This window comes from Hesperophylax consimilis, chromosome 18 (genome assembly GCF_061612785.1).
Source record: "Hesperophylax consimilis isolate HC1 chromosome 18, BYU_Hcon_1.0, whole genome shotgun sequence".
Classification (NCBI taxonomy): domain Eukaryota; kingdom Metazoa; phylum Arthropoda; class Insecta; order Trichoptera; family Limnephilidae; genus Hesperophylax; species Hesperophylax consimilis.
In genome coordinates, this window is record NC_142853.1 from 2899814 (window position 1) to 2918851 (window position 19038).

The 19038-nt window shown below is 39.9% G+C and overlaps 3 protein-coding genes across 5 annotated transcripts; all 3 read right to left on the bottom strand.

Moving 5' to 3' along the window:
* Positions 1-637: 637 nt before the first annotated feature.
* Positions 638-4979, bottom strand: LOC149415237 (uncharacterized). Its single transcript, XM_089642402.1, has one exon. The coding sequence runs from the start codon at positions 4643-4645 to the stop codon at positions 977-979; it is 3669 nt and encodes a 1222-aa protein (XP_089498528.1). The 5' UTR covers positions 4646-4979; the 3' UTR covers positions 638-976.
* Positions 4980-7695: 2716 nt separating this feature from the next.
* On the bottom strand, positions 7696-12943 carry LOC149415238 (dnaJ-like protein 60). 3 transcript variants are annotated; one of them, XM_089642365.1, is made up of 6 exons: positions 12792-12943; positions 11883-11976; positions 11610-11794; positions 10518-10688; positions 8946-9117; positions 7696-8755 (listed from the first exon to the last, which is right to left on the bottom strand). In XM_089642365.1, the coding sequence occupies exons 1-5, from the start codon at positions 12848-12850 to the stop codon at positions 8967-8969; spliced, it is 660 nt and encodes a 219-aa protein (XP_089498491.1). In that variant the 5' UTR covers positions 12851-12943; the 3' UTR covers positions 7696-8755; positions 8946-8966. The 3 variants fall into 3 exon arrangements, with proteins under 3 accessions (XP_089498491.1, XP_089498492.1, XP_089498490.1); XM_089642366.1 differs by lacking the exon at positions 8946-9117; XM_089642364.1 differs by lacking the exon at positions 7696-8755 and having other exon boundaries at positions 8782-9117.
* A 4152-nt stretch (positions 12944-17095) lies between these two features.
* On the bottom strand, positions 17096-18292 carry LOC149415239 (uncharacterized). Its single transcript, XM_089642830.1, has one exon. The coding sequence runs from the start codon at positions 18290-18292 to the stop codon at positions 17096-17098; it is 1197 nt and encodes a 398-aa protein (XP_089498956.1).
* Between the last annotated feature and the right edge of the window lie 746 nt (positions 18293-19038).

Genomic DNA, 19038 nt, shown 5'->3' on the forward strand with positions numbered 1-19038 from the left:
AATTCACGTCACAAATGGCAGGTTAAAACCGGAATTGTAGAAGTTCAATTAAATAATGAAATAATTCGTAGTTATCATTATGCATTTTATTCATAAAATTCAAGCAACGGTTTATCATCGGGAACATTTTACAATAGTTTCTGTTAACGAGTATAAAAATTTACAATATTCCTGACAATAATTCTTGTGCAATTTTATTATACAATAACTTAAGACTCTAAACTGATAAAGGTTTTATCATAATTTATTATTATTTCGGAGGATGTCCATTTTAAATGCAACCCCAGCCAACATCTCAAATATATATTCATTAGTTTAACAATTTATTAGCATTTACATTTCACTAGGTATCTCCCAGATATTTATTTACATTTAAACTAGTTATGCGAGATGCAGTACAGCATAAGAGTTTCCAGAGACGAGGAGATACCGGGGCCAGAGGCAATCTGCAGACGTATATACAATATGTACATACTTTCAGTGAATAAATAAATTACAGATTGCCAATGCGATTACCTTTGAGATGGACAACCTTCTTGTACACTTTTAAACTATTTCATAAATCTATGAATATCATACAAGCTGACCATAAACTAAGTTTAAAGATAAAGGGGAAATAAGAAATAAAACAATTAAAATTAAACGAAAATGTTTAGTATTTTGCAAAATTATTTTAACAAATAATAAGATAAACAAAATGGATACAAATTTTACAATGAAAAGTCAAGTCAACTAACTGTGATCCGGATTAAGAAAATATATATACATCAGAAAATAACATCAAATGCCGGTCTCTGTGACGGAAAGTTAATAAAATTATCAATAATATTCAATAAAATAATGGGTTAAGATGCACAAATATTTCATTAAAAATTTGATCACAACAAAAACAGATTCCAAATTCGCGTAATATTTTGAAAGTCTATCGAATTAAGTATTAATATTCTCAGCTAACACGCGTTACAGGATTCCTCTTTCACCGCAGTACATTCCTTCTGACAGCTTTCTTAATTCTCCTCTGGGCGGGGTTCGCCATGGCTCCCGGGGTGTTAGAGAAGGCCGACGCGGGCGCCCCCATGCTGAAGTTGAACTGGGAATTAGTCGGAGGCGGGGCTGCGGCCCCCGAGCCGAAGGAGAACACTCCTCCTGGGCCACCCCCAGGGGCAGGGGCTCCGCCGAAGCCCACCCCCGGGGGGCCGCTAGAACTGCTGGCCCCGAACTTAAAGGAAACATTCTGATTCTGGGAAGCTTCCCCGAACGGGATGGAAGCGCCGAACACGGGAGTGGGGACTGCCGCACTAGAACCGAATATAGTAGAGCTGGTCTGCGCTGGGGCAGCGGCCGCCATGGCTGAACCAAACATGTTACTGGGAGGAGCGGCAGCCTGCGGGTTGTTCATGAACATCCCACTGCTGGCATCCGAGGGAGACTTCACCGGGTTCCCAAACAAGTTCCCAGTCTGCGGAGGAACACTTCCTGACTGAGCAGTGTTACCGAATATGCTCCCGGCATTGAAGGACGGTGCCGGCATGGTCGGGTTAGAGAAGAGAGAGTTGGCTTGGGAGGGCTGGGCGGAGGCTTCTGTAGAGAGAGCCGAAGAGCCAAAAATAGCCACCGGGGGTTTACTGGCCGTGGCATTCAACGATCCTGACCCAAACATGTTACTCGCCGGCAGTTGAGAATTAACACTTTGAACCGATCCAAATATGTTTGACGATGGTGCCGGGAATGAAGAAGTTGTGGTGATAGGAGAGGTCTTGAACATGGTGGGTTCTGCTGGTTTTGAACCAAAAATGCCAGTTGCAGGGGCATTCGTAGCAGTGGGAGCATTGAACAGCGGAACGGCGGAATCGACTTTAGTAGTGGATGCGGATCCAAAAGAAAATGCTGGTAAAGTAGAAGTTGGGCTTTTGAATGTACTGCCTCCGATGCCTGCGGAATTAGCAGTGGGAGAAGTGAAACCGAAGAATGCTGGAGCCGCCTGATCTTTAGGTTTATCAGCAGTGGTCGGAGCATTGAACTGAATTCCGCCCCCGATACCAGGCAAAGGGCTCTTTACACTATTATTTGTCACTTGAGAGGTTGCTGAAGGGAATAACGACCCCGATGTAGCAGATTGCAATTGGAATGCCGGTTTGGGGGATGAGATACCATCTGTCGTCGGCTTGGTATCATTAGTTGGGACTGCTGGTGACTTGACCCCGAAGCTGAATAGTCCAGGCTTGATGTTGCTCTCCGTGGTAGCTGGCGCCGCCGGTGACGAAGCGGGAGAATTGAACTGAAATGCCGTGCTGTTTCCAAACACAGGCTTGTTGACCACTGACGCTGGGGCTCCAAATGAAAATGCTGGTGCACTGTTTACGCTGGTGGCAGGCACTGTGGCTGCGGGGGTGGCAGTATCAATGGGTTTAGAGTACAAGGGGGGAGGAGCTTTGTTATCATTTTGCGTAACGGCAAAGTTAACTTTAGAAGATTCAACCTCTTTATTATTTTCATTGGCTAATTTGGGGGACGAGAAAGAGAAAAGATTTGTCTTTATTTCTGCGGGAGCTATCGAGGTCTCTGTAATTTTCTTTTCTTCGGTTTTCTTGATTCCAAATGAAAATTCACTGACTGGAACAGCGGGAGAACTCTCTTGGATCTTTGATCCGAACATTAAATTGGGTTTAGACACTGGCGTAGTAGTGATGCTGGGGGAACTGCCGTTAGTGACCCCAAATTTAAATCCTCCCGCAGGAGCACTGTCGGTTTTAGTATCGGATAATGCAGTTGGGTTTCCGAACATGAACCCTCCCCCGGCTGTGGCATCGGGATTCTTGGCGGGTTCTGCTATTTTACCATCGGTCACTGTTTTGCCGGGATCGGTAGCTTTATCGATTCCAAATTTAAACGTGTTTTGGGAATTTCCAAAGTTGAATTGAACAGCAGCGGCCGCGGCGGGCTGCGCTCCAGGCTTGGCGGCCTCGCAGCACACGCACTTGGCTCTGTTCTGGTCGTTCCGGCTCATGCAGCATGAGCACTCCCACTGCTCCTGCTGCTTCTGGATGAAGCTGGCCATTCCGGAATAGGGGGGGTTGGAGAGAGGCTTGGGCAGGGCGGGGGCAGCTGCTGGGGCTACAGCGGGCAGAGCAGCCCCGGGTTTGGCCGCCTCGCAACATGCACATTTCAGTTTGCTCTGCTCATTCCTCGTCATGCAGCTAGAGCACTCCCACTGTTCCTGTTGCTTTTTGATGAAGCTCTCCAAACCCAAGATGGGGGACTGTGCTAGCGCTGAATCGGTTTTCAGTTTTTTTACATTGGGATTCAATACCTCGTCGTAGCTAGAATCTTTGGCGATTCCGTGATCACTCTTGCCGTGTGAGGATTTCCCAAAAATATCATATGACTTAGTGTCTCCATTAACTAATGGAATCTTCTCAGAGTCTTTATTTTTTCCACCGTCATTCCCGTTCCACTGTCCCGCCGGGCGTTTGCTGCTGGGTTTGGTGTCTGAATCTCCACTCTTGAAATTGATGATAGGTGAGGTATAATCAACTTTGTTGGACCTCGCATTAAGTGTGTGTGTGTCGGAATAAGTATTGATTGGCTTAGAATTACTAACACTTCTGAAGAGAGAATCACCCTTGAGAGACCCAGAGGTATCCACCTCTTCTTGTGTGGGGACGTAATCGGGACTGAATATGTCTAAGGGTTCGCTGAATTGGAACTTTCTAGCTTCCACGGAAATGTCTCCTTTACCGATGGCTACGGGAGAAGTGAATTTGAAGTTGGACGTAGCACTGTTGAAGTTGTGTGTGTCCTTCTTGTCGGGAACGTAGGGTTTGGAACTGTTGATGTGCGGCTTGAAAGGCTCCATGGTGAAGGTGGGCAGACCGGTCATGTTGAGGGAGATGTTGGGCAGGTTCACAGGAATAGCCATCTCATCTTCGTCGATCATTTTGGAGCGCGTGCTGCTAACTTTCGTCTTAATTTTACTTTTATAAGTATTATTGTCGGCAGCTGATCGGAGAGAATATGTTTCAGGTTTGTACGGCATGGAACTACTCATCGAAGCCATGATGGCGGCTTGCGAATTTTCACCAGTGCGGTTATTTTTCTTAATTTTCATGAGAGTAGCCATACTTGGTATTTGCAATTCGCGGAATCTATGAGCTTTGCCCAAATTTGGAGTTGGAGAATCTTCATATACGGATTTTTTAGAAATGTCAAATATGGATGATGTATTCAATGTCTTCTTTAGAGTGTTAAAAGTTGGCCTGTTGTTGATGGGAACTCGCTTGGCGTCAGAAATGGGTGAAGAATACTGCTCCAGCAGGTCCAATATGCGCCGAGAGGTCTGACTCATGGAGGCCTCTGGTGCGCTAGGGGTTACCTTGATGTCACTTTTCTTGCGATCGTAAAACTTCGACTTGGCATACTGATTGACAGGCGAAGAACTACTGCACGCACCCGCTCCGCCGTACATCGTCGGGCCAGTGTAGAATGCCGAGGAAAGCAATGCAGGATTGAAGGCAGGCTTTCTCACACTGGATGGCGGAATGTTACGTCCCGTGCTCTGAGAAATCGAGTTCTCTTGTTTCTCTTCATTGTCAATTCTGGGTTTCTTTGACACTGTTTTACTAAATAAACTTTTGGGCGATGACATTTTCACTATTTTAATGATATTGGTATAACACAAATTTAGCTCACAGTCCACGAAATGACAAATTAAACACAAATATTCCCCAAGTTTCAAACTGTGTCCCACGCTCTAACCGCTGTCAAAATAGCGTGTTCGAATATGTAACCATTTTTCGTGGTAATATTGGTTAGAGTGACAATCCTCCATTCCGCGACAAAACTAGCATTAGTTAATTATTTCACTTTCACTAAAAACTTACAAAATCATCGATTTGAAGACTATAAATTTAGTAAAACGTGAAAAATGACGCGCCAATAACCACACACAAGGCGAGCGTTTTTCTATCAAGGCCGCTAATTCACTGCTACCAACTAAATAACATCTATCTTGTCTCTGAAACTCTGTCGCTTAGGGGATACCGGGGAATATTGTTTCACTTGTGTTATAAAATTGATCAAAACTGTCATCTGCGGATACGCCTGCGAGCCGATTCGCGTTGGTGTATTCGTTTCCAATGATTCGTGGTTCGGCTCGAAAGTTTATGAGCAGGATAACGTGAATTGACGATTTTTTTTTCAAAAATAGCACTGAAATTAAACAAATTCTTGTTTTAGTTTCTTGAGCCCCTATAAATTGGTTGAAAAGCTCGAATCATATATCGAATGCTCCGCACCCAAAGATAAATCACTCACTCCGCTCCTCTTGCCCCGTAACAAAAAGGGCCGTATACGTGAGGTCTAGGGAAATTTCCCTAGATCTACGGGAGAAAAAACGTTTTTAGGGAAAAGCGAAAAAGCACAAAAATCTATGGAAATTCTGAAATGTTGACTATGTAATGTCAAAATTTAGGGGAAATTTCAATTATATAGGAAAATTCTGGGTAAAATTTTCTCCTAAACATTGTACATACAAAATATGATATTAAATATATGTATAGTAAATAGTATTTCTTAGTCCTCCTCATTAGGCTTATGCTGAGGTGGACTAAAGTTATTCATTTCTGTTTTTTTAGTTTTCTATGTCGCTTTTAATGTTTTTTTTTCAGAGTTTTTTATTAATCTCTTTCAGCCAGATTTTTATTCTTAAGTTGTAATCATTAAAATTTTATGACCTGAAAATTTTTTACGTCATTGTGATTTGACCTAGTTTGATAAATGCGCGGTATTGTAGAGGATTCAGTATTTTTGAATAATTTCAATAGTATATTTTTTGCATACATATGTTGTACATTTGGTACATGAAACATTAATTTAACCAGTAAAAATTTTTAGCTTCGCCTCAAACCGAATAATGTGCAAAAAGTTCTTCAGTGATGTCAATACAATATTGGCAAATACCTTACATTATTAATAATACCTCCAACTTCTAACAATTTCCCATACATCCTGATGGTAATACGCTACACTAGCGCCTCCTAGCAGAGCGAGTTGTAGCGGCTTGGTTTTCTTTCATACTAACATAATTTGGATAAACATAAAATTATTCATAAATAGCCCGTTCATAGATGGCACTAGTTTAATTATTTTAGGAAAAAACGAAAACTTGAATTGTTTGTTTTAGCTTGTACATACGGAATTTGAATAAAAAACAGTTTTCTTCGTAAAAAAACTTAATTCTTTACAAATACAACGTTATACCTATCTATACAACATTACTCCTGACTGTAGAATTTTTGGTTCCTAAAACAATTCGTTTCAAAATGGTCTTAAATTTATAATATATGTAACATGTGTTCTAAAAATAATGGTGCCTTCACTAGATCATCTAAATGGTTTTGTTTGCGTGTTATAACGCAAATTGAATTTTGGTAATGCAAACAAAATTTGCTGAATAAACCTTAAAACCACTTTTTATGCAATCAAAGTTTTATTTGCAGCAATTTAACGAACTTATATTACATTCCACCAACTAACCTTTCAACGTTTTTGGCATCTTGAAAAAGACTAAGGACGGGTTGTTTCACAGAAATTGAACAGTTCATCAAATTTCTAAGTTGATTTTCAAGTTCTTTGAAGGTTCTATTTAAGTTCTGTCATCCAATTTTTTGAAAGAATGGCCAATAATGATATAGTAACAGTACTTGAATATAACCTTCGTCCTTCACACAACTTGAAAATCAAATTCTGTGATACAACCGATCCTAAGGACGGGTTCTATCACGTAAAATTAACAATTCATCAAATTTCAAAGTTAATTTTCAAGTTCTGTAAAGTATCTTTTTTTATATCATTATTGGCCAGTTGTTTCCCAAAACTGAAATAATAACAGAACTTGAATAGAACTTTCACAGAACATGAAAATTAACTTTGAAACTTAATGAATTGTTCAAATTATGCGAAACAACCCGTCCTTAGAGACTTTTCGTTGTTTGTAATTATTACATCTTATTTCAAAGATGATTTTCAAGCTCCATTGGTTCCATTCAATTGATGTGGCTCACAGATCGCCGCATTAAATCTGTCAAGAAATAACAAGGGTCCAATTTTAAAATACATCTCTTTGAATTTCACTTTTGTTTTTGGTAATGAATGAATGCAAATTTTGGAAGCGGAAATTGAACCACTTTCCGACATCCAATCGAGCTGAAACTCGGCAGAAAGACTCGTTGTTGATGACAATGCATTCTCTCAACTTTTGGTGGAAATCGTGTACACACTCGTGGACATAAATGCATTTCTCTGAAATCGGATTAGAGCAGTTAATATACAAAATAGATGCCGATCCTAACCAGTTTGGTAGAGTTGTCGTCTCTAGTTCCTGGGTAAGAAGGTTTAATCCCCAGTCAAAACATAAAAAAAATTGTTTTAAGTTTTAAATTAGATGTATTATAGAAAAAAAAAGTTTTTTATGGCTTGATTTTTTTCTTAATTTATACGATCTTGCCCTCAAAACTAAACTACAAGTGTTATTTTGCAGAATAGGTAATTAAACTTCACATTGTATTTATACAAAAATATTTAATCAATTAATCAATCAATATAGTGTGTACTACATATCATTCAATAAAAATACAAATTTTATTCTAACAGACTATATACAATATAGTAATAATAAGATAATATAACTAATCTGGAACAGCGACCTAACAGAATAAAACAAAAAATACTAATATATTATGCATCCCTATCACATAAATATGGTTTAAAAAAGCATGCCAAAAATCAACTATGTAATATTACATCAAATAGAAAATGTATCATGAATTTTGTATGTATTAAGTAGATACATATTATATACAAACACAATATTCTGTTTCACAGTGAAGGTGCAACATAATTTACAAGAATTTATCTAACAAGGACAGAAATATTATACACAGTTTTCTGCACAAGATTCTTGGCTAAATAAAGCCCTATGTCTTTAAAAAGTTTGGTAAATATACAGAAAGTGGGACACAGTTAACTTCCATATTTTACAGAAAGTAGGACACGGTTAACTTGCATATTTTGATTTAAAAACATACGTTTTTCATATTATTTCACTAATACCATTCCTCAAAATATTAATATGGAAAGATATAAAACTGCTTACTACAGTTTAAAGCCAATGAATCCACCTAGATTTCGCTATTTATCCAATATTTATAGGTTCTGAAAACATGGTACATTATGACAAGCGATCCCTAAAAGCGTTTTTGCAAACTTGGCATAATACGCCAAAAATCGCTCCAGTGGTTAGATAACAATGCGAAACAATTGTTTCAGTAACCGGAAATTGTTTACTTGGCGGCCATTGTTATATTATTGATGTGAAATTTTTTTCTTCTCTTATTTAATCCAAACTATAAATCTAAAATAGATTCTTGGGATCTTAGTTTGGGTTGAGGTAAAAGATTAAAAAAACTAGCCTAAAATACCTATATTAGTATAAATTGTGTCCTGCCTTTCTGTATATTTACTAAAAGTTTTATTACTCTCATTTTTCTGACATCTGAAAATATTTGAGTTTTTGCTACTACAAATCATCGTAATAAGTGGACAATATTGCTTCTGCAATGGTGTAGGATTTAACAAGCAGAGGTTTGAACCAAAACAATCTCAATCCGTTGAGGACTTTGTTGTGGCGAGTGTCGATAGAACCCGCGATGTCCGGATGGGAACCTGGTGCTTTGGACTGCTCAACCAACTAATCGATCTGTTGACAACAATTAACAAAGATAAAGCAATACAAATTAAGAGATTTTTGAATTGGACGGGAAAAGTACAAAAGTGAGGAAATAATATCTTCGATAATATTTAAAGTTGAGTATATAAATTTGACATGATACACTAACGGTTGATAATATATAATTATAAATTATGAGGTAGTGTATAAAAAAATATACATATATTATTTGCCGTGTTGCCTATGGTTTCGTTACGCTGAGTCTAATCATTAATCTATTGATTTGTTCTTCATTTCCATTGGCTTCTGCAGTCGCCCGTGCTGCTGATAATAATTCTCCATTCTTGGCTGACGTTCGGTTTAAACCGTCTCGTTGTACCTTGTATAAACCCCTAAAAAATAAAAATCATAGAAAAAACTGTGAAAATATATTTTTTTGAGGTAATGAAACCAATTTGGTTTTGAGTAAGAAAAATTGCCTTTTGCTGAATATTGGCATATCCTGTCGAAGACAAATTCACAACACAAAAATACAATCTCCTACAATAACTTCACCTAACTTGTACAAACTTGACAGCAAAATTATTAATTAATACTAATCGCGTTCGAAACTGCGACAATTTTGGTAATGGGTTGATAACGAACAGCAAGAAGGAAATAGATTTAGCCCATCAAAATTGTCATAATATTGGTAGTCGAGCAAACTCACTGGCAAGACAAGCCAATATGTCGACAAGAATAGGCAAATCACAACGACCTTTCCAGACAATATGGCAATCTTAACAACACCTTTCCAGTAAGAAATTGCAGTAAGAAGTTGCTCGTTTACCAGCGCCTCAAAGTTGGACACACACGGCAGAGCAAGCCAGCCAGATTGCCCCACAACGAGTCAAAACTCACTGTGTGTGGTGAAACTTAGATGGATTAGCTTGGCTCGGCAGCCCAAAATCCACCGAGCCAAGCCAAAAAGCCGTGGCTCAGCTCGGTTTTTAAGTGGCAAATACCCGAGCCAATGGCTCGCCGGCTCTGTCGTGTGTGCAATCCCCAAGCTAAAATCCGTTCAATATGAATTCAGACATTGAGTTGGACAGTATGGCTGACGAAGGAAAGATTCCTGTGTGGTATGGTCACTTCAAGCGGACGAAATTTTGTTCTAGATATATATGTTTATTTTTTTATTGAATATTTTGATACATTATGTAAATATGTACATTTACATAATATATCAAAATATTCTATTATTAAATATGTATGCAGATATACAAATAAAATTACAATATAGCAAAAAATTCCACAAAGGCAAAGCCTGTGTGTAAGTATTATAGTGCCTATTATCACAATTCTATGGTATTATGTACCAATATTATTTCTTACTACTTAATTTTAAATAAACCTTGATAAATATTTGTAAAACACACTATTTTATTAATGTACATTTTTTAATACTATATTTTAAATAAACCTCTCTTGAATATTTGTAAAAAAAACCTATTTTATGTACCCGTATACGATTTTAGTTTACAAGTTTGTGTTATTCAGTCAATGGTGACGTAGATAGTGATGCCATTCCTAAAATATTCTGGGGAAAGTTTTCTCTCTGAAGTTTTTCTCTAGCCACCAGAATTTTAATAAATAACTATAAATGTATGATGATCTTGCGATTTTTATTTTTGCAGCTTGGCATTGGTCGTGTCCAATTGTATTCAGCCAAATAGTTTGGGGACAAATGGCTCTGCCGTGTGTGTCCAATAGTGGAAATAATGTTAGGTAGTAATTAAGAAGTATTTGTTACCTTATGACATGGTACTGGACAAAAGCGCCCCCTAGGAGGAACAACATGCAGATGGAAGCTATAACTTTATTGCTGACTCTGCTGGTGCCGTTAATTCCATAGTAGGATTGCTGGGAATAATAAGAATCTTGAGATTTATCCCGATTTTCGTAGAAAGACGAATCATAGGCACTGAAAAAAAAATAGTAACATATTAACGGTTATATTTCAAAGATGATGTCAGAAGGTTGGAGAATTTCCACTTTGCAATAAAATCCAAATAAATGGAATATTTCTGATTTTATCTGAAAACTAAAATCTGTTTTTGAAAGATAATAAACACGCTTTCAAATTTTATTATTAGAAATAAACATAATTTTGTCATAGTGATTTATCTTATTATATTTTATTTATTTATTTATTTTTATTTAATGTTTGTCTTTCTTTTAAAAAAAAAAAAAAAATCTTTGGGGTGTTATGCCATGTACCTACTTATTTAGCCAACGTTTCAGACAGCACTACAGTGTCCATCATTGGGGAAGATGTGTAAAGTTTGTGGTGAAGTGTGTGCTTATGTATGTATATGCGATACCGTGTCGCCAACTTCAATCCTCTAACAGCTGGTAATACATTATAATTTAAGATGTTTTTTGCAATTAGTTTTGGTGTAGCTGTCAATTATCAGATAGCAAGATCTATTGAGCTTTAGCCCCGGCGTCTTTATTGATATTTATGGGATTTTTATGAGTTTCAATTGCCTCCGTAATAAGGCGTCCTCTATGTGTTTAAGATATTCCCAGACTTTCAGGAAGAAATCCACAGTAATGGCCGGCTTAAATTAAATGCCGATTTGTCAGGGTGGCCGCACTCAATACGAATAAGTCAAACAAGAAAAAAAACATGGCCGAACTGTCGAAATGCATGAAATTTTGACACTTTGACAAAAAATGGAACTTTAAAGCGTATTTTCCATTCCTCGGGATGTAAATAGTTGGCTTTTATAGTAATTAAGTTGAATCAAAGCGTTATTTCTAAAAAATATTATTATTATGTGTGGCCAACGATCCTAGATCGATTACCTATAAAACTTAAAATAAAAATATAAATGCTTACTTCGATGACGGGCTGTTATAGTATGCCTTTCTTGATGTATGGACATTCCTATAATTAATGTTGTTATTATTCAAGCCTATGTCATACTCTTGTCTGCTGCGGGGTTTACTTAGTATAGAATAGGCTTCCACTATTCGTACATAGGTTTCGTGGCAGTCTTTGCTTTCGCTTTTGTCTGGATGACACTGAAAAAATACATGTATTGAAATTAGTAACATGATATAGTGATCTTGCACTAATTGGCAGGAGTTATAGTTTGTTGAATTGTCTTACTGTCTTTGATAAATTGATAAAGGCGGTTTTTACATCTCTGAAAGTACAATCTTTGCTCAATTTCAATACCTCGTAATGTGTTCTATGTCGGTACCTGAAAGAAAATTAAGGGTTAATATTCGCTAAACGCCGCACTTTCAATAGGGACAGATTATAGAAAATTACACTTCGTTTCAACTTAATTACTACGAGAATTAACGATACAGCGAAGCTAGCAGTTCACAATGGAGTGCTGTGACCTACCCTGATGTATGGCAGTGAGGCATGGAACTGGCAGAGGAAGGATGAAAGTAGACTGAATGCTGTAGAAATGAGATCCCTGAGGCGTATGTGTGGTAATATCATGTATGATCGTGTGAGAAATGTGGAGATCCGCAAAGAATGAAAGGCTAATGTAAGCGTAGTGAGTAAGATTTGCCGCCATTTTGTACTTTTTGTATGGAGTCACACTTGTGAAAGTTTTGTTTCAATCTAAATACATTGATGTAATATTTAGATGAGACATGAAGTGACAAAACAAGTTACACTTTTTTACCTTTAATTGACCGCCAACGCTCTAAACGCTCTAGCTAAAATTACCGAATCCGGTCTACGCACAGCGCTTATCACATTCAAATAATGAAATACGTTTCTATGAGATATTAGTACGCAATAGAGCCTCTAATTGTATGGCTCTATGTCTAAATATGCATAAGTTAATTAATTAACCTTAATAACCTATTTTGTATATGTAAATAGTGGTTTCTTGTAGTAATTGTTGAAACAAAGCGTAATTTCAATAATCTGTGCCTAAAAGTGCGGAGGTTAGGGAAATAATTACCCAATTAATTTATGCGCAATACAAGCAAGAAAATATGTGATGAAATATAATTAAATTTAATCTTTGTTTGGGAACTCATTTATCCTCACCTTATTGTTATTTTCAGTAGATTAAGTTGACAGCGAAGAATTGATTTTGGAGAAAACATACTTGGGCCCAATAGATAAAGTACGTCAAATTTTTATTGAATAATATTTACATTTTCGAAATATTATTTATGTAACAAACTGACAGTTCATTGAAGTTTGCCAGGAGTTCAAATATATATGCCAAAATTTGACAAGCTAGTGATGTGCACATTTCTAAATACGTAAGTTTTTCTCGAAATGTTTCGATCTAAAAGATTGTCCTTTCGAACAACTTGATTCTAAAAATCATATTGTTATATTTTCTTTGGGAAAATTTTCCATTGATTAGAATTAACAAATAAATTTAACAATAGTGTTGATGAATTATTTCAGTATTTTGGGTAACCATTAATTGGATAACCAACACCTCTGCCATAGGTCACTCCAAGTTGTTCGCTACGTTTGGTTACTTAGCGGGGGTGCCCGAGTTCATGGGGTGAGGATTGTCTAGGGCTTGGCAGCGGTGCGACTGCCCACCTACTTTGAGGCGGGATGGATTTTGAAAGGTTGGGGGAGATCTTTTTACCTCTATAGCAGGACTATCTCGACCCATCGCCTTACACCACAGTGGGTGGGGTGAATTCAAACATCTGTCACTCCTGAACACACCGACCCCCAGATTCCTACCCACCCCATCTTTATCTATTTTCTTCCCAGATCTTCCTCTCCTTAAAGAAAAACCCCTTCACATCATTCCCAAAATTGACATAGGCCCCGAGGGAAATTATTTTCTTCAGAACCTCCTGTGCGAGGCTAGTATAAAAATGTAGGGGTAAGTGCATAGTAAGTGGTAAGTGGTAAGCTTTGTTATAAATAATTATATCCACATGTTATAAAACACCATATTCAGTCCCCACAAATAAATGGTACGCGAGTGGTTCAATGAATAAATTAAATTTATTGTAAGAAAAAAAAAATATGATAATACCTTTGTATATTAAAAAATTGTAATATGTAATGGGAGATTTCTTACAATCAAACTAAATACTACTCAGTTTTGTAAGACACTATGTAAAATACAAAAGTAAAAACAACTGAATAAATAAACCATTTAAAAAAATAAATATGGATGGTACTATTCCAAGCATCAGCTGACATGTGACAATGTTTCAAGTAATGACACGAATGAATGATTTATTTATGCATGACCCATAATGACAGTTGTACGAGACGAGTGGTGCCGTTTGTACTGACAATGTATTTGAAAAAGGGGTGCCGGACAGAGAGTGCAGCAGAGAAGCGAAAGTTTATCAATTAGTTAGTCAATCGCAGACGGGAACTGAATTCGAGATCTGGATTGAAAATGAATTTAATACTGGGCAAAACCGATTTTAAATATACAGGGAGAGGAACTGAATGTACTACTGAATAAATATTTCAACTTGGAGTATTTATTGAGGTGAAACTCCCTGTTGATTGAGGGTGTTTTTAGTTAGGTATTTTTGCCGACTGCTATATCCCGCAGCTAGATTTGCGAAATTTTATTTTCAAAAGAAAGACGTTACGAATAACCTGACAATATTTAAAATCTACTACCACCACAGTAAGCGGAAAATGTTGCTTGTGTTGATGGAGGACTTTAGCCAGCCGATGAATTGAACACACTGAACACACTACGCTTGGATGTTATGCCTGGATGGGACCCAAACACGATGTCAACTCAGCCACTGAATGGTCAAAATTGAATGCAATAGTTCTATCCAAGTCAGTTCAATTCACCCAAACTGTCAACTTAGTTACAACTCTTTATTTATTTTTTTTTTTTAAAAGTCTGAGGCGGTGTACTTACGTTCCCCGCGAGCACTTAGGCCATAGGCCCATTGTACTATCTACCATTTTACCTCATTCCCTTGCTAGTAACCCGGTCCCTTTTATGAAGTTCACCAGGGCTGTCATTGGTTATGTGGCGATGTCTTCTGGTTCCACACTGTGTCTTCCCAGGTATCTGAGCCTTATTCCCAGCAGAGAGGGACATTGGCACCATAGGTGAATTGGAGTCTCTTCCTCCTCTTCACATTTCCTACAGATGTTGGTGTTTTCCACTCCCAACAGTTGCATGTGTCTCCTGAGATGGCAGTGTCCCGTTAATAGTCCTACCAGTTCCCTCAGTGAGTTTCTGTCCATATCGAGTAGTTGCCTGGTTCGGTTAGGGTCCGGTCCGTTTATGAGTACTTTAGATTGCCTCATTCCGGGTGCCTTCTTCCATTCCTTCCAGTGTTGGGATTTGACCCACCTCTTGATATGTAGTTTGGTGTGGCAAGCTGCTACTCCTACGGCCGGCTCGGATCCCGCAAGTGGTGCTTTCGCCCCTTTCCTTGCTAGTTCGTCAGCCCGCTCGTTACCCTCAATACCTTTATGTCCTGGTACCCAGAGCAGGGTTACTTTATTGATGGTCGCCAGTTCTATAAGGATAGTCCTGCATTCCATCACCAGTCTGGAGTCGCATCGGTTACTTTCCAGTGCCATTAAGGCCGCCTGGCTATCCGAACATATATTTATGTTCTTATTTCTGTACCCGATACTCATATTCTCCTGTGCGCAGGCTAAGATGGCTTTCATCTCAGCTTGAAACACAGTGCAGTGCATTCCTAGAGGTATACTGAGTTCCCTCTTAGATCCCTGTAGACAGACCCCGGCCCCTGTTCCTTCCTCCATCTTGGACCCGTCTGTGAACCAGATTAGTTCCTGTTTGGAGTTTGGACCTGGGACCGTGTCCCATTCCTTCCTTGTGGGGTACGTCACTTTAAACAGCTGTCCGAAGAAGTATTCGGCTTGTTTGCCGTCCTGCTTCATCCCAGCCGTCGGACTAATTGCCCTCAGTCTTATTCCTATCTCCGTGTGACTGTTTCTGGGCAACTCTCCTCTCCATTGGCCATTGCAATGTAACCTGTAGGCTGCCGCCATCGCAGCCCCCTCTATTTCTATGTTTAGTGGGGGTAGGTTCAGCAGCACTCCCATGGCTAGTATTGGAGTGGTTCTCATGGCTCCTGTGATGCTTCTGCATGCAAGTCCCTGTATGTGATTGAGTGTGACCATCACTGTTTTCAGTGTTGTTCTCCTCCACCAGACCAGGGCTGCGTGCATGATCCTTGGTTTTACAACGGCTGTGTAAAGCCATTGCATCATTTTAGGTTTGAGACCCCACGTTCTGCAGCAGATTCGCCTAGTTGCCCACATTAGAGCACAGGCCTTTCTGCCTACAGTTTCCACCTGGTTTTTCCAGCTCAGTTTGGCATCTATGATGACTCCGAGGTACTTAACCGTGTCAGAGGGTTCTAATTCCTTTCCATAGAAGGTTGGATAACTCCATCCTTCTAGTTTCCTTTTACGTGTAAAGATTACTAGTTCTGTCTTGTCTGGGTTGACTGACAGTCCTGTTTCTTCACACCATTCTTCCACTGTTGCCAGTGTTGACTGTATAAGGCCTCGGGTTGTGTCTGCATCCCAACACCTTATTATGGTTGCAATGTCATCCGCATACCCTTGCGTATATAGGCCCCTGTTGTTGAGTTTCCGGATGAGGTTATCCACCACCAGGCTCCACAGCAAGGGTGATAAGACCCCTCCCTGTGGACACCCTCGTGTCACCAGCACTTTGATGCTTACCTCATCCCTTGTCACCGTAAGTATCCGGCCTGAGAGCATGTTCCTCAGCCACCTTCTGGTGGTTTTGTCGAGTCCATGTCTTTCTGCCGCTTCATCAATGGATTTAATAGTGGTGCAGTTAAATGCTCCCTCTATATCCAGGAATAACCCTACCTCCAGTTCCCCAGTCGCTTGTGCCTGCTCCAGTTTGTACACCAACCTGTGCAGTGCCGCGTCGACTGACTTACCTGCTTGGTAAACAAACTGTAACTCGTGGAGGGGCTTCTCTTTCAGTGCCCCGTCCCTTATGTGCCTGTCCATTAGCCTCTCCATTGTCTTCAAAAGAAATGAGGTGAGGCTAATTGGGCGGAATGCACCTGGTTGGTCGTAGTCAGCTCTCCCCGGTTTGGGTATGAACACTACCCTTGTCTTCCGCCATGGTATGGGGATGTACCCGAGGGCACAGCATGCCCTCAGGATCTTCGTCACCGGAAGTAGGATTGTATCTAGGCCCCTCTGTAGAAGTGCCGGAAAGATTCCATCCTCTACTGCGCTTTTAAAAGGGTCAAACCCTCTGATTGCCCATTTAACTCTGGAGGGAGTAACTATTTTAGCCGCAGTGTCCCAGTCCTTACCTTCCCGTGTAACTCGGGCTGGTGGTAGACCGGTGTCATCTGCTTCTAACTTTTTGTAGCCGGAAAAATGTTTCCCCTGCAGTACCTCCAACTGTTGGTAAATCCTCCATCAGCTTTTTTGAATGGGACTTTTGCTGCCCCTGGGTCTTTTGCAAGAATTTTTTGGATTCTTGCAGTCTGTGGGATGGTTTCCACCTCCCCACAGTATTTCTCCCAGGAGCATGTTTTGGCTTTCTGGATTGCCACCTTGTACTCTTTCTGGTATTGCTTGTGGGCATCCCAGTTTCCTGACTTTTTGGCCTTGTTGAAGGCTTGCCTTACTATTTTCCGTAGCTCCTGCAGTCTTCTGCTCCACCACGGTGTTTTGTCCCTGGTACTTGCCTTCAGAGGGCAGCTATTTTCGTATGCCCTTATCATTGAGTCCCTCAGTACTTCTACTGCGTCCTCAATTTCTTCGGGGCAGCCGTATTTAGCTGGGAATCTTGTCATTCCTATATTTAGTTCCTCCGAGTATCTAGTCCAGTCAGTTGCTTTTGGGTTCCTATATGTATCGGTCCCTGTTTTGCTTGTTTTTTCCTCTAGTTTAAATTCTATGTGTCGGTGGTCCGACAGGGATGGTTCGTCCGATACTCTCCATCCTGAGACTCTCAATGTTCCTAGGGTCAGGTCTATCACCTCCTGTCTGTTACTTATAACGAAGGTGGGTTCCCCACCTCTATTAAGAATCACAAGGTTCACTGTCATCAGGTATTCCAGGAGGTCCTGTCCTCGTTTGTTGATGTCCGTACTTCCCCACACAGTGTGGTGCGAGTGAGCATCTGCTCCGAGTATCAGTTCGCTACCCTTCTCCCTGCAGTCCTGGACGAGTCTCGTTATTTCCCTTGAGGGTGGTGGTTCCACAGAGTCATAGGGCATGTATGCTGATGCCACAACTACTTCCCTGCTTCTTTGGTCCAGCGTGACCTGTAGCTTCACAGCCACTAAGTCCCTACTGCAGTGTTCGGGTAGCAGTGTGCCAGGTATCCCTCTGATGAGAATACAGGCCCTGGGTCTGTCCCCCGACTCGTTATAGTAGATTAGACCTTGGTTCATGTTTAGTCCTCTGACCTTCCCCCTATAAGTCCAGGGTTCTTGGATCAGCGCGACGTGCACACTGTCCCGGGTGACTCTACTGCTAAGCACTGCAGTCGCTGCCGGACTGCGGTGCAAGTTTATTTGAATGAACTGTAAGTTTTGAGCCATTACTGCCTAATCCTTACCTTGTCTTCCTCAGCGGTGGTTGCTGGAGTAAGGCTCTTCTTTAAGTCCCCCCTCTCCGCTGGTTCCCTGAGGGCCCCAGTAGGAGTCGGGGGTTCTTAAAGAAGTTATTTTCCAGGTCCCCTGATGGTCCCTGCATTTCCACGTCTGGATCTCCTGTGGGATCCCGCCGCGTTGCGTCCGTCGGAGGTCCTTCTTTACGGTTCCCAGAGGACCCCTCAAGGGAAGAGTCCACCAGAGTGGTCCCATCTATCCTCTCCACTTCCTCTTGGTTCCTCAAAGGCCCCAAGAGGGATGAGTCCACCGAGGCAGCCTCAACTCCTCCTTCCACTCCCCCTAGGTTCCTTAAAGGTCCCTCGTCAGTGTACAACTCTTTATTTATTTCATAATAAAATAAACAGTTTAACATATTATAGCTATTTTAGTATATTATAGCTCTGATCCTCAACATTTTTTAAAATGCCGAAAATACAGGTAGGTATCAGTATTCAGGTTATAATGTATGTATGTGCATTTTTTGGTGCTGATATTTATTTACTAATCATAATTACGATTGGTTTCCCATAATTTTGTTGGACGTTTTCGGAAATAGTTATTTTGAAATCGTAATTATGCTCCTTTTACATTTTCAAAATAAAGTCACTCGGTTAACCCTGGGTGCCCTAAAATGGACGAGAGATTCCCAATTATATTTAGATGCTGAAATTTAAAAATTGAAAAAATTTATTTTG